General features: G+C 45.6%; 1 protein-coding gene across 1 annotated transcript; it reads left to right on the top strand.

Annotated features, from left to right (window-relative positions):
• Positions 1 to 10629: 10629 nt before the first annotated feature.
• On the top strand, positions 10630 to 12704 carry LOC119452375 (keratin-associated protein 6-2-like). The gene is made up of 3 exons (XM_037714573.2): positions 10630 to 10744; positions 11183 to 11670; positions 12473 to 12704. The coding sequence occupies exons 1-2, from the start codon at positions 10733 to 10735 to the stop codon at positions 11618 to 11620; spliced, it is 450 nt and encodes a 149-aa protein (XP_037570501.1). The 5' UTR covers positions 10630 to 10732; the 3' UTR covers positions 11621 to 11670; positions 12473 to 12704.
• The last annotated feature ends 343 nt before the right edge of the window (positions 12705 to 13047 follow it).

Here is a 13047-nt window from a genome sequence, read left to right as displayed (position 1 = left end):
CAGTACGCGCACGACCTAAACTGTTGCTCTGGCTCACTGCTAAGTTCATGGCAAAACTTGTGCTCATTGATTAAACAACATGGAGCCAGTAGTGGCAGCAAGAAAGAAATTGCCGGCAGCAAATGTCTTTTAATTTGGAAAATTTACAGGTCTTTTTTTTTTGCAGTGAGGCGCCATAAAGCACGTTGCTGTTGTTTCAGTAGGCCCGAAGTGGAACCGACAGGTGATGACCACAACCCCTTGGCGATAACACAAGCTTTAGCATGAGGCCAGCTCGATCTGCTGATAGGGGGTGCTATTTTGAGAACTGTCGAATTCTGCGATGGTGGTGTTTTGAGCCAGTCGAGAATGACCGTACATCATTGTGGCTGCGTGGACCAATCAGAGCTGACAAGGTGACGAATTCTACGGGGACGTGCATGTTTGGCTTAATGTCTTAGAAGAAAGATGTTGCTTTGATTAGAAAGATTAGGATCATATTTGCATATGCATAAAATGATTTGCACGTTAGTCATGTCCTGGTACCTGTGTATCACAGCAAAAAGAAAAAAAGAACGATCAACATGGCTGTGTTCCCGCACGTGCAAGCACTGCCTCGCGCTCTTCACGAGATCCAGCTAAGAAAACGCTTCTTGAAATTTTTATTTGGGGATATGTACCTTTGTTAAGCCTGATTTGTGAACTCAAGGTAAATAGAAGTAGAAAAGTTAAAAAGAAATAAGCCTAAGATTTGTAAAAACCATAGAAGTTCGAACGATTTAAAGTGGAAACACTGACAGACGGTACTCGCTGGGTTGCTTTCGCTAGGCACGCATGAAAGCGCCAGGGGAACATTTACCTGTATTTATATGTCTTACGGCAGAAAACTAGGTGGGGTGATGAAGTTGGGAAATTTTCAGGCGCAAGTCGGAATCAGCTAGCTCAAGACAGGGGTAATTGGAGATCGCAGGGAGAATCCTTCATCCTGCAGTGGACATAAACATAGACTGATGATGATGATGATGATGATGTCTTTATCTGTTTTCGTGCATCGTGTTATCTCGCCGAGACAAAAGGAATTTTACTTCAGCGCTTATCAAAATCATTAAAAGCTTCTGTTCTGGAAAATGAGGTGAAAACAGACATGCTCTGTTCGCATCGCGAAGCAACGTTACGTGTCAGACGTGCGAATTGACTCCTCATTTGAAAAGCTTAAAATTAAATCACAGAGACTAAAGAATGTTGAGGCTTGCGTCCAACATATAATTGCTTTTGCTATCCTATCGACACATCATGATGATGATAGTAATGATGTAGTATAAAGTCATGGTACCAAAGTCAGCAGCACAGCTAACAAAAATGTCAGCATCATCAGAAGTACGTCGAAAGAGGAAAGCGTCGCTCGACGGCAATGTAGTGTTTTGATTACTTAGTGCATTTAGTTTTGTTGCGACAGCATTTGTACGGACCCTCGAAGCGTGGATAGTAGTGGCGTCGGCGCCACCGCCGTGCTGTCATAGCATCGACAAGCATGCGCCGCCCGCACGTTAAGGGTTATAGAAGGCCTCCAGAGACGCGCAGTGCCTTTGGCTGCAAAAGCGATGAATCCAAGTGTCACCGTCATGTCAACATGTAATCATACCGTCATGTCACACCACCGTCACGCTGCGCTCAATCGGCTCTGCTGGTGCCAGGGCAGAGTTTCAGGCTTCCGCTGCCTACGTCAGCGATGTGCGTGTTTCAATAAAGAGCTTTCTCTCTCTCTCTCTCACATTAGCGTTCCTGCTGAGGAGCCGCATATGCGTACAGCACCGAGGTGCATGTATTGGTGTATGCGGAACAGGCAGTATAAACGTCAAGCTGAATCTATGTATTCCTTTCGTTGTGTGCTGCGTGCCAGATGCATATGGTTTTCCTTCGGTCTCATCTGGTGCACCCGTGAGGTTGCGACGCTCCTACTCGCCACCTGGTGGCGCTCCTGGTCATGCCAGCGTTTGGAGACTCCTTCGGCGCAACGCTAAGCCTCGCCAATGAATTCAATGCCTTGCCTTAGCACAAAAGGGCCAATTGTTGAAATAGTTTATATATATTGTTTTCTTTTTTGGTGAGGAGGGGGGACGCCCTTTTACGATTCTAAGCGCCGCCATACTGTCTTTTTACCATGTTATTGCATTTGTTACTTTCACAGGGAACTGAGCTACCCCTTGTGCAATGCCTTCGGGCCTTTAAGATCAAAATAAATGAAATTAAATTTGTCTCCACTAGAAATATTTCGTTGCTTTTCTGCCTACTTGGCTTTTCGCATTACTTTCTTGTTTGAGTGTACTTATTTCAATGTAAGCGTCTGCACTAGGCTTAAAGAACGGTGATGTGTTTTACACGCTGCTTGAGATTTCATCGAAGCTACGAAACGCTTTGTAGGTTAGTCCCTACTTTGTCTGCTATATAACTGTCGTCCTTCCTTCGAAGTTATTTTCGGCCGAAATCGTTCACTGAACGTTCCTTCAATCTCTTTCAATATGTAGTTCGTTTGTCTTGTTTAGCTACTCGATTACGGTCTTTTCTTTTATTCCAAGTTTTATTTCTTGCTACCTCTTCGTTTGGTACCGGCGCGTTTCGTACAACCATTGCACAGTCGGTCGATCCTTCATTGTGGGTATGTGCCATGTTCAAGGATCATCATCATCAGTGTGCTGACATCACTCCAGCACTGGAGGAAGGCCCACACTGGGGATGCAGATAAACAATAGCGCTAAGTTTTGCCCTGATTAGTGCAGTTATCATCATCATCATCAATGTACTGTCCATCAACTTCCCCGCTGGATGAAGACCATATAGCACCAGCTCCAGATGTGGCCTTGGTATTTCGGTTTCTCTCTCTCTCTTTCTTTTACCCCCCTCCCCACGTGTAGGGTAGCAAACCGGACGAAGTCTGGTTAACTTCCCTGCCTTTCCTTCCTCTCTTCTCTCTCTCTCGGGATCATGGCTCTGAGTCGAGAGGAAACTCGATAAGAGTGTAAAAATTGGTGTGGCGGACATGGCTAAGACAGACACGTTGACAAAGCCTTACCCCTTCGTGACACGTTGCGTATAGGACATTTCAACGACGTCGGCGTTTGACGCGCGTTCCGACGCTTGCGGAAACGACGTGGTGGAGAGGAGGAGCTCGGCGCCTGTGCTGTCCGACGTATGTCCCGCGGCGGGCCAGTGTGTGTGATATAACGAAGGTGCCCGCCCGACCTTGCTCGGGGCGCTGCGCGGCCGAAAGAATGAAGGGAGCGGTCGCCGCTTCGTGAAGGCTGGCCTTCCTACAGCTGTATAGGAAGCCTGTTGCACCGATTAGAAATGCCTGCCCCCCCCCTCGTTATTCTTGTCCGTTTTCCAGAGCTCGTTCTTCCGTCCTTTCACGGTCTCTGCCAGTTTGCCTCTGGCAATCCCAGCTCGTTTATTTCTCGAGACTGAGGGAGAATGCCGAGGTTGCTCGCGAGCCTCCAGAAAAAAAAAAAAGAAGCGCAGAAGAGCACGTGTCACTGGTCACTCGACATGAACTTTCACCTCCCAACCCCCATTTTTAAATTCTCGATAGGATAACACTTATTCGCTTATTCACACTTCACATTCTTGTGAATCTGGCCATCCATGACCTGGAAAGGTGTACAAACGTTACTTACCTACAACTCATGCCCGCGGACAGCTTTATGCGGCAATGAAGGCAAAGCACGCTCAAGTATGAGAGTGCTCTGGAAAAATGTCCGGCATTCTCATCTGCGTTAGCTTATAAGTTGGGACAAGAGAAAGCGATAAATATAATATCTATAACAGCAAAATAAGACAATACACACCGATTGAGCATTAAATTTCGCTTATTCTCTTGCTTTTTCTCTTCCGCGTATGGCCAAATGCGAAACCGTCGCACGTGGAAGCTATACTCGGATTGTTACGTTTACAATTTCTTTTCTTACTTTGTAATCGGGACCTAGCAATTAATCCATCACCCTATCTATCGTCTTCAACATGAAGGCATACTCGCCACCATCATCCTAATTCGCTGACACCGTATTTTGCATGAACAGATTTAACCGAGTTATCATTTTTTCCTCGCACTGTAACCAATTGAAATGATTCTTTATTGCCTTTCGCCACTATTTGATACTTTGAAACCTTATCAACTTTCTTTGTATTTGCTTTGTTTATATTTTTACCCAACCTGCTTGAACCTGCACAAGGTTTGCAGTATTGAACAAAGAAAAAGTATCTGTTCGAAGTAAAGATGACAGCTGTCGAATGCTGCCGGGCTGCTTGGAGCAGATACACAGTGCAGAAAGTTGAACGCGAGCGTAGTACGACATTTATCAAGTGATTTCACCTGCACAGTCATTAGCCCAATGCAATTGTGCAGACAGCTATTTTAAAGGGACACTAAAGACAAGAACTAAACTACTTTAGACTGATTAAGTATTATAAGATCCCATTTTTGTTGATTATGCGGTAAGAGGTTGACGGTGAAAATAATAAATAAACCGAAGGTCAGAGCTTCCATTTTTGAACTTCGCGCGCTTGAACTCCGGTGAGAGGTTTTGGTGCGATGCCATTGGTATAGGTGCGATACGTCAGTATCGGCAACTGGTACCCACCCATCAGTGACCAGCCCTCTCCATCCGTCAATTTTTGCGATGTACAGAGGTTGCCCTCGTAAACAAACCGTACGCGAAGACGTTAATTTATTATTTTTTTGCGCGTTCGAGGAATTGAGGCGTCATATCGTGACTGTGGAGACGGCGGCTAACTAACAGAGCAAAAATAAAAGTTAGACAAATACTTCGCACCAGTTCTCCTATAAAGATTTAGCAGTGATAAGCGACTGTCGTAAGAAATGTATGTGGTCGTCAAGCCGTTGCGGAGTGTCAGCCCACTCCTATAAATGGCATGCACTGACGTCATCGTAGGCGCCATGCTGGTGCACCGGCACAGTGATAAGCTGGGCCCGTGACGTACGTCCCGTGAAAGCTATCAATTATTCTGGGCCTTTGGAGCTTGCGCTTGTAACGAGTGTTTCTTTCATATACTCCGTTTCAAGCGTAGCAGATAATGCTACAAAGGCTAGAGAGACTTCTCTCACTGTTTGCATCCTCAACCCAAAAATAGTGTGTCACGCGTCTCTTATTATGTGTAAAACTAGGTGCCATAGATTTACGTCGCAAAACATGGTTTATTAATTGTATGAAAAGAAGATCTCAACCTAATTACCACCACGCGAGTGGAGTGACATGTTTCTGCTACCAGCGGCCACCGCGCATCGTCTCCACTCGCGACCGAAACATAGTACGACATATACTGAAAACACAAACGTGCACATAATGCGTAATTTTGCATGGATTTGCGTCTGCAAGATGTAGCTGTAATATATGAAGTAATTTATTCTTTAGAAAGCGTCGGAGATCAGTAGCAACTGCACTACGAAACTCGCGGAGGGAGACTTCGATGGCCGGACTACTTGCGTAGATTCTGCAACGTTGCCTTATATCTATGAAACAGATCGAGTATAGTGGTGTTGTGAGAGCTAACATAGCGAAGTTGATTCAGTGAAAAGATGCATCTTCTACAGACACTTATGCACTACATATAGATGCTCTTAACTTACGTCGGTATATCAAATGCAAACGCTAGAAGCAAATTCAACAATGCAAAATGCAACCTTGCAAAAACAGGCAACACGTCTGCCGCAAGCTACACATAGTTTATTAAAACACAATTCGTGCGTCACCAATTTGGTAGGAGCGGAGATCTGCAGAGAAAAATGTCCATTTTAAAGAGTAAAATTATGGTACTGCTGTTACCTTGTTGTGAAGACCGTTTTAATGGTATAGATGCATTTAAAAATTAAGCAAACTATTTTTAAATTTTTTTCCATGATTCTTTTCCAAAAGTGCCAAATTTTCCCCTCACGTCGGTATTGCTACCTTTGAAAGCAATACTTACATATCATAATTTTTGGAGTTCATGCAGGAATACGTATGGACTGTGCAATAAGCTAGAATAAAGAATACACGATGCGTGTTCGGGGAATTATCTACCAGAAACTAAGAACACACAAAAAATTGCCTTTTCATCAGCCCATACTTTGAAACAAACGGGCATAATATAAAATATTATTAGGGGAATTCAATAATCCTAGTTCATTGCACGCCTTCGTATGAAATAAAACAGCCTGCGAAGTTTCAAGATAAAAGCTTCGTTGAGTAGAAGTCTCTCTAGGATGGCGTAGCACAATATGAACAATTTTGCGTTTAGAGATAAACAAGAATAAAGAATATAATTTGAAATATAGATATGAAAGCAAAGCGCCGGAGAGCTATTATGCTCCATACTGGTATAGCAACGCTGTCCTTGAGCTTCGTCCATGTGGTGTTTTTACCATTTATCAGCTGTCATTATTTTCCTGACTTGCTTTGCTCCATCAAACGACTGGCAATATTGAGAACACGGTGGTTCTTCGCATGGCACGCTTTAACATTGGATGGGCCAGGTTCATTTCCAATTTGCCGCAAGGCATCTACAGTTGCTGCGTTCTTGCTGTTTTAGTAGCAGACGGCATCAAGAAGGCCAAACTTGAGGATTGACAGGCTCACGTGCACATTTTTGGTACACTTTGCCAATGGTGATGCTTATAATTTTTATTGGCCTTTCTTTGAAACTGGGCGGCGACAAATCGTCGCCTAGCTCGCTTGATCTAATTAGGTTTTACTACATCTATCGCACTCTAGCTTTGTGCCTAACATTCCTTGATTCGAGATAAGCATTTCTTTCTTATCTCGAATGCTGACGAGTAAATGCTTCCATCCACTTTGAATCTCAGCGCAGAAGGTACGCGCACGTTTCTTTTGGATCTTGTCAAGTCAGGTCACCGAAGCGCCCATTATGTGAGCTTTAAGCAAGATATTAGCAACGTATTGCGAAAATGTGAAGTTAATTTACAAAATATTATTGATGTGAGCAATAAATAGTACTAACCTTACAGATTATTGTTTAAAAAAGAAGTAAGCAAAATAGTGAAACTGAGATTTGTCAGTTTCGGTTTCACCAAGTACGGTGTATGCTACAAATTAGCCTGTAACTTTTGAATGGCATAAACTAGAGGCATGATTTTTGTTGCTATACGTAGATGTGCGGGGATTGCATAAAATTGTGAAAGTGAGAAATAAATCTTTGTAGAAAACTGGCGTTTCAAAAGGTCTTCATACCTTAACAAAATCTAGAAAAAGAAGAAAGACATTGCTTCGACAGCTTTACGTAATATAGCTTTACTTAAACGTGATACGATCCTTCGGTGTTGTTGAACACGAGAGCTAGGGAGCGTAAGTGTTTTTCCAGTTGGACTATAAAGCGCTTTCGTCGCGTGCTTCCAGCGCGTCTGTTGGCCGTGGCCTAGAACACGTGACCTTCGGTCTCTCAACAGATCTACTAACCACGGGGCGCCGCCCTTTGGTTCGGTCGCGAACGGAGGCCGAAACGAGGTGCGAAGTCTGTCTCGCCAGGCCTTCCCGTCGTCCGAGAACATGACGAACGCTTTGGGTCCTTAAAGGTCCCTTTGGGTGCACAAAGCCTTCTGGGTGCCCAACATCTAAAACTCCCTAATGCTTCAAGGTTTGACGTTGCGCGTGAGCGGCTCGGGAGGGGCCCTAACTATACAGTCTAACATGTTTGGGCGACGCAGAACGCAAGAAAACTGCTGGCCAGAAGGAACAGGGCCGTGGAAGTTAAAAGGTGCACGGGCCGAACGGGGTGTCATAGCACATTTACGGCGTTTTGTCGTTTTCTAAAAGTTGGCTAATTACATAGGCAAGACCCGTTGAATAATCGGAGCTACAACAAAGGTTTTCAGAGACAGCATGCAAGAAATATTGCCATAATGCCTATTGCCAACATGACAACTACAAAAAGCAGTGCGAAGTAGAAATCTGATGATGCCATAGAGTGTTATATATACTGTCCCAGCAAACTTTAGCCAAGATCTTTAAAGCAGAAAAAAATATCACAGTTTCGCCATAAAGGCAAAGCATTCAACGCGATACCACCATGTTAGAATATTACATGAAGTGTAAGACTCGTATGCAGTAGTGGCAGTGTGAATTGAAGTAAACATAAGCTAAGTAAAAACGAGCTGTTGTGCTAGCGGTCCTCTGTTTGAATCCTCCCATCGGACAATTTTATTTATGTTTATTAATTAAAGCCAACGTCTTTGTTAGCGACTTTGCCACCACTTTTCCGTATCAGGTATGTTTCAAACCTCTCTCCTGGACCGATCCCGGAAGTTGTGCACAGCCGCGCTAATAAAATTATATCATTTTCAGGTTTGAACTCTGTTATTGTTTCACACTTTTAATATTCAGGTTCTGAGAAGATTTCTGTTGAAAGGCATGCGCTGTCGGTGTTTTGTTTCATGACATTTGTTGAATTTCTCAAAATTCTGAGAAATAATTTTGTCAAGAATGTAAGGCCTGGCATGTATAACTTTAGTGATATAATGGTGTGGAAATATAACTCGCTTGTACGGCATGTCATATAGCATGGCATGACATATAGCATCATTACCATCAGCATATAGCATACATATAACTAAATATATACAAAACCTCACGGCGACGACGATGGAAAATTTGGCTAGGAGTGTCCATAGAATTGTTTATTGCAGTACAATATTTAAAAATTACAATGCGAGATGCCATTACAACACCAACGGCGCTCGGTGTCAGACCTATGATGACCTAGCACCGTGGGTCTTCTCATCATATCTTGCACTGGGTTTTATAATATATTGTTTTTAATTATTTACACGGCTTGGCTAGCCGGGGCACATGGTATACCCTATGTTTACAGACACGGTTCTCAAAGGACTTCCAGCTACGACCTCTTCAACAGCACAAGTTGCATTAGCCTATAAATATATAGAATTCTCCCGCTAGCACCAGTTTCAATGTACAGATAGATGGTTCGATAAATTAACTTTACTGCAGAGTATACAACAAGAAAGCTACATAGAAACGAGCTTGGAGCATGGGGCACTTCCCTTATTACTGAACACGTCAAGAACGCGTACAGTGCTCAGCGATTGAAACGCGATACTCGGACCACATGGCGGCCTGCGCTTTTTGCATTACCGGTGAGCGCTGGATCATTACTGAGGGGCCCGCATGCATGTCACAATGCATCACAGACACACTTGCTTTCATGTGATACAAAAATACATCAGCTCGGTGTTCCCAGCGCCCACCGCTGGCGCACAGTGTCCACATGGACACTGTTGTTAGTCAATTAAGCCACTGAGTTAATTGGAAAAGCAGTACTTCTGGTCACACAGGTGGGAGTACACTGTGTATTAAGTGACTTTAAACATACAGGCGTTGCACGCTCCCATCTGGGTGAGCAGATGTTCGGCGGCTTGACAACGGGTTTTCTTTTGATTCGGACACATTGCCATGTGGCGCATGTTGTACTTATGTGAAAACCCTCCTTCGTGTAAGAATTAAGTCAGTAGCTTAAGAAAACTTACTGTCCATGAACCAATGCACAAGTATGTCTGTGCATTATCAAGTCAAATGGCTTGCTTTAACGTCCCAAAGGGACGCATAGGCTATGAGGGGCGCCAGATTAATTGTGACCTCCCTGAGATTGTTTCACGAGCATCGAAATTTAGGTATCATTGTTTCTTTTCCCATTCCTCATCAATCGAAATCAGACAGGGAATCGAACCCACGACCTCGTGCCCAGCAGCATAACGCCGTTGCCACTGCGCCAACACGGCGCGCACGCACATGGTGAAGATTGAAAGGTATCTATTTGAAACAATCATGGCTACATGCAGGGTTATTAGAGTGTAAGGGTGGAGGGGAACGATTGTATTGTTCACCCGCATTAAACCGTATTTCTCCGCGATCACGACGCCGCAGCGAGCCTCGTTGCGTGAATTTGGATTCTCGAGATGCATGCAGCTAAAACAGTTATTAAGGCTTTTTTGTTCTGACCGCCGTCTCCGAGGCTGGGCGTCAGAAATGAATAAGTAGCCTTCCGTTGTTTCCCCCGATCACCTCGAGTATGGCGTCAGGCGGGCGCGATCAGAAAGGAACCCGCTCGGGCGCCTTGTCATAGCCCGCGGAGATTGGGGGCACGCCCAAGGTGGCGCAGCGCTATTTGGCCTGCCCACCTACCTGCCCGTGGGCCCTGACGTTCCTGTGCCGTTGTCTGTATGTTTGTCAGTAGAAAAGTGCCTCGGAGCATTCTTTTGCCACGTGCATTCCTTGGACAGTTCGCGCGCACAAACACGCACAAACACAACACAGCTGGACGCAAATCTCGCGCGGGGCCAAAAATTCCTCGCTCCCGGCCGCGCTCGACGCCCGATCGGCATCGACGAGACACAAAAGGCAGGGTGTTGTGGACCAATTAGCCGGCCAATGTAAGGAGAACAAAAAGATAACAGGCTCTTGTAGGCACCGTAGCCGAAACAAGCACTGCCTGTCATTGGGATTGAAAGCCCTGATGGCTGACCGATATGCTGCCATCGGTCCACACCACCACGCCTTGCCTATTATTTTGTCGTCTTGAGCTCGTTCTCTCTCTTTTCTGGTCTTTTGGACCACTGGGGAAACATTTTTTTTTGCAGCGCGCAATTGTGGAGGTCCCCTATATAAGCAGGTGCTCGTGCCGAAAGAGAGTCACAGTTTCCGTAGCGAGACAGCAAAACCCCAGTTTCATCATGAACGCTCTTGTAAGTGTGCGCTTCTAGTGCAGTTCTCTGGTTACCTGTTGAGGACGAAGTCGCAAGGAGCGAGTTGTTGAACGTTGCCGAAGCGCAAGATCTGGAATTCGGTGTATTTTAGCCAGCCAATAGTTTACCATTATTACGCCTGGCTTAACGTCCGCCGCAGTATAAGCATTTATGCAATTTAGGCTTGTGCAGTTTAGACGATATACACTGCCTAATCATGTGGAAGCAAATGCTCATGTACTTGTGTTACATCGAGGTTGTTCCTGGGAAGAAGCGGGCATTTTAGGAATTCGGAGGAAAGGGGACTGTTGTTAGTCGAAAATCAAGTTTACTTGCGCTTATCAGAGCTATCGTCAGACAACGCATCACGGACTGCCAAAAGAAGTCAGTGGATTATTGTCCAGTTTGGTAAGCCTTCGTTCCTTCTTTTCTTTGCAGTTCGTCGTCGCCCTTCTGGGCTTTGTTGCCGCCGCTAACGCTGGCTTCCTTGGTGGCTACGGCTACGGCCACGGTCACGGCTACGGCCACGGCTACGGTCTTGGACTCGGCTATGGTGTTGGCCACGGCTACGGTCACGGCTACGGCCACGGCTACGGCCACTACGCTGTCGCCCCCGCTGTTGTGAAGGTCTCCAACTACAAGACCGCCGCCTACGGCAGCCACATCAACCACGGCGTGACCCTCTCTGCCCGCGGATACGGCCACGGATACGGCCACGGCTACGGCCACGGCTACGGTCACGGTGGATACGGTCATGGCTACGGCGTCGCCGTCGCTGCTCCCGTCGCCGTCGCTGCCCCCGTTGCTGTCGCCGTCGGTCACGGCTACGGCCACGGCTACGGTCATGGCTATGGCCACGGCTACGGCTACCACTAAGCGCAGACTGTGAGCACCTGTGTTGCCGCCTACAAGGCATCAGTACACCAGTGAGTTTTCAGCCATACCTACTTACTCATTGAATACCCTCCTAAATGCAGATTGATATGCATCGGGAAATAGTCTCAGAGTAACGCCATACTAATCGAATCTCTTACGACAGCATAACATCTTAAGTTACAACACACGAACCGCAAATTCGTTGTCCAGCCTGCGAGTGAGCACCTGGTCGAAAGTAGTTCAACGAAAGCACCTTCTTCTAATATACGCGCATCTATAGGCCATGCCAGGTCTCCGGGTTAGCGTTATTTGTTTCTTCGTGGGTGTCTTCAAGTCAACGCAGAATGGACTTCGTACGCGAAGAAATCCTAAATGCTAAAAATCCTAAATCCTAAAAACAACATATCTTGAAAGACTGCATTGAGAGTTCCAGTTTAGCACACGTTGATGGCAGCGTAGCCACTTTACCTAAGCAAGAGATGCCTAGGAGCGTCTGCACAGAAAGGCCAAATTCACAGAAAATAAAGAACATCGGAGAAAAAAGATGAACAATAGATGTCCCGAAAAAAAAAAATGTGTCCAAGAAGAATAGACGAAGAGACAGTCAAATTAATGCGATAATGAGAATACAGAATCTATACAGGTCTGTACAGGCAAAAGTTATCAACTCTAACGAATCACATCCCACGTTATTTTGGGAGTTATCGTGGCGGCAGTGGTTCCGAGACCAGAGAAAATCACGACGAATGTGTGTCGACGGCTGCGCCGACATCAACTCCTTTCTTTGCTTAGAGGTGTATATAGGACAGGGAGAGCACAGATGTGCTGACGTTCTCCTTTACCACCACGCAGGTTCGGACTGTTCAACCCTCAGCCAGGACTGGCCACTTCGCGGGGCCTCGAGACGTTGGTCTGACAGACGACGGCGCGAGTCTGTACGAAATGTCCCAAGGGCGCGACGCAGCTTGTACAGACTAGGAGAGCGTTGTTTCCATCAACTGGAGTGTGATTAGGCTGTTCGTCGCTTCTCACTGGTCGATGAACTGTCGTTAGCAAATAAAACAAGACGATATTTATTGCGAATCGCAGCTGCTTGCCTTGTTCATTTATGCGCGGTCTCAAGACGGACGGACGGACGGACGGAAAAAACGTTATTGATAAAAGCACCTGCGAGAGCGTATACCACAAATATTGAGAGTGAAGCAAGAATTTGATGAAGAACGACCATAACCCTTCTCGGTGCCTCGCACTAGCGGAATTAACTGAACATTATTAAATAATCTAATCACCGATGAGGGTTGAAGTCCAAAAGTCGACGCGCGGGCTATTAGAGACGCCGTAGAGAAGGGCTTCGGAATAATATGGATCAGCTATCAGGATTTTCAACGTGCACAATAAGATTGGCTCACGAGCGTTCCTGTAAACCT

This window comes from Dermacentor silvarum, chromosome 5 (assembly GCF_013339745.2).
Source record: "Dermacentor silvarum isolate Dsil-2018 chromosome 5, BIME_Dsil_1.4, whole genome shotgun sequence".
Classification (NCBI taxonomy): Eukaryota; Metazoa; Arthropoda; class Arachnida; order Ixodida; family Ixodidae; genus Dermacentor; species Dermacentor silvarum.
The sequence above is the reverse complement of the archived record's forward strand: the minus strand, read 5'-3'. Positions and strand labels throughout refer to the sequence as shown.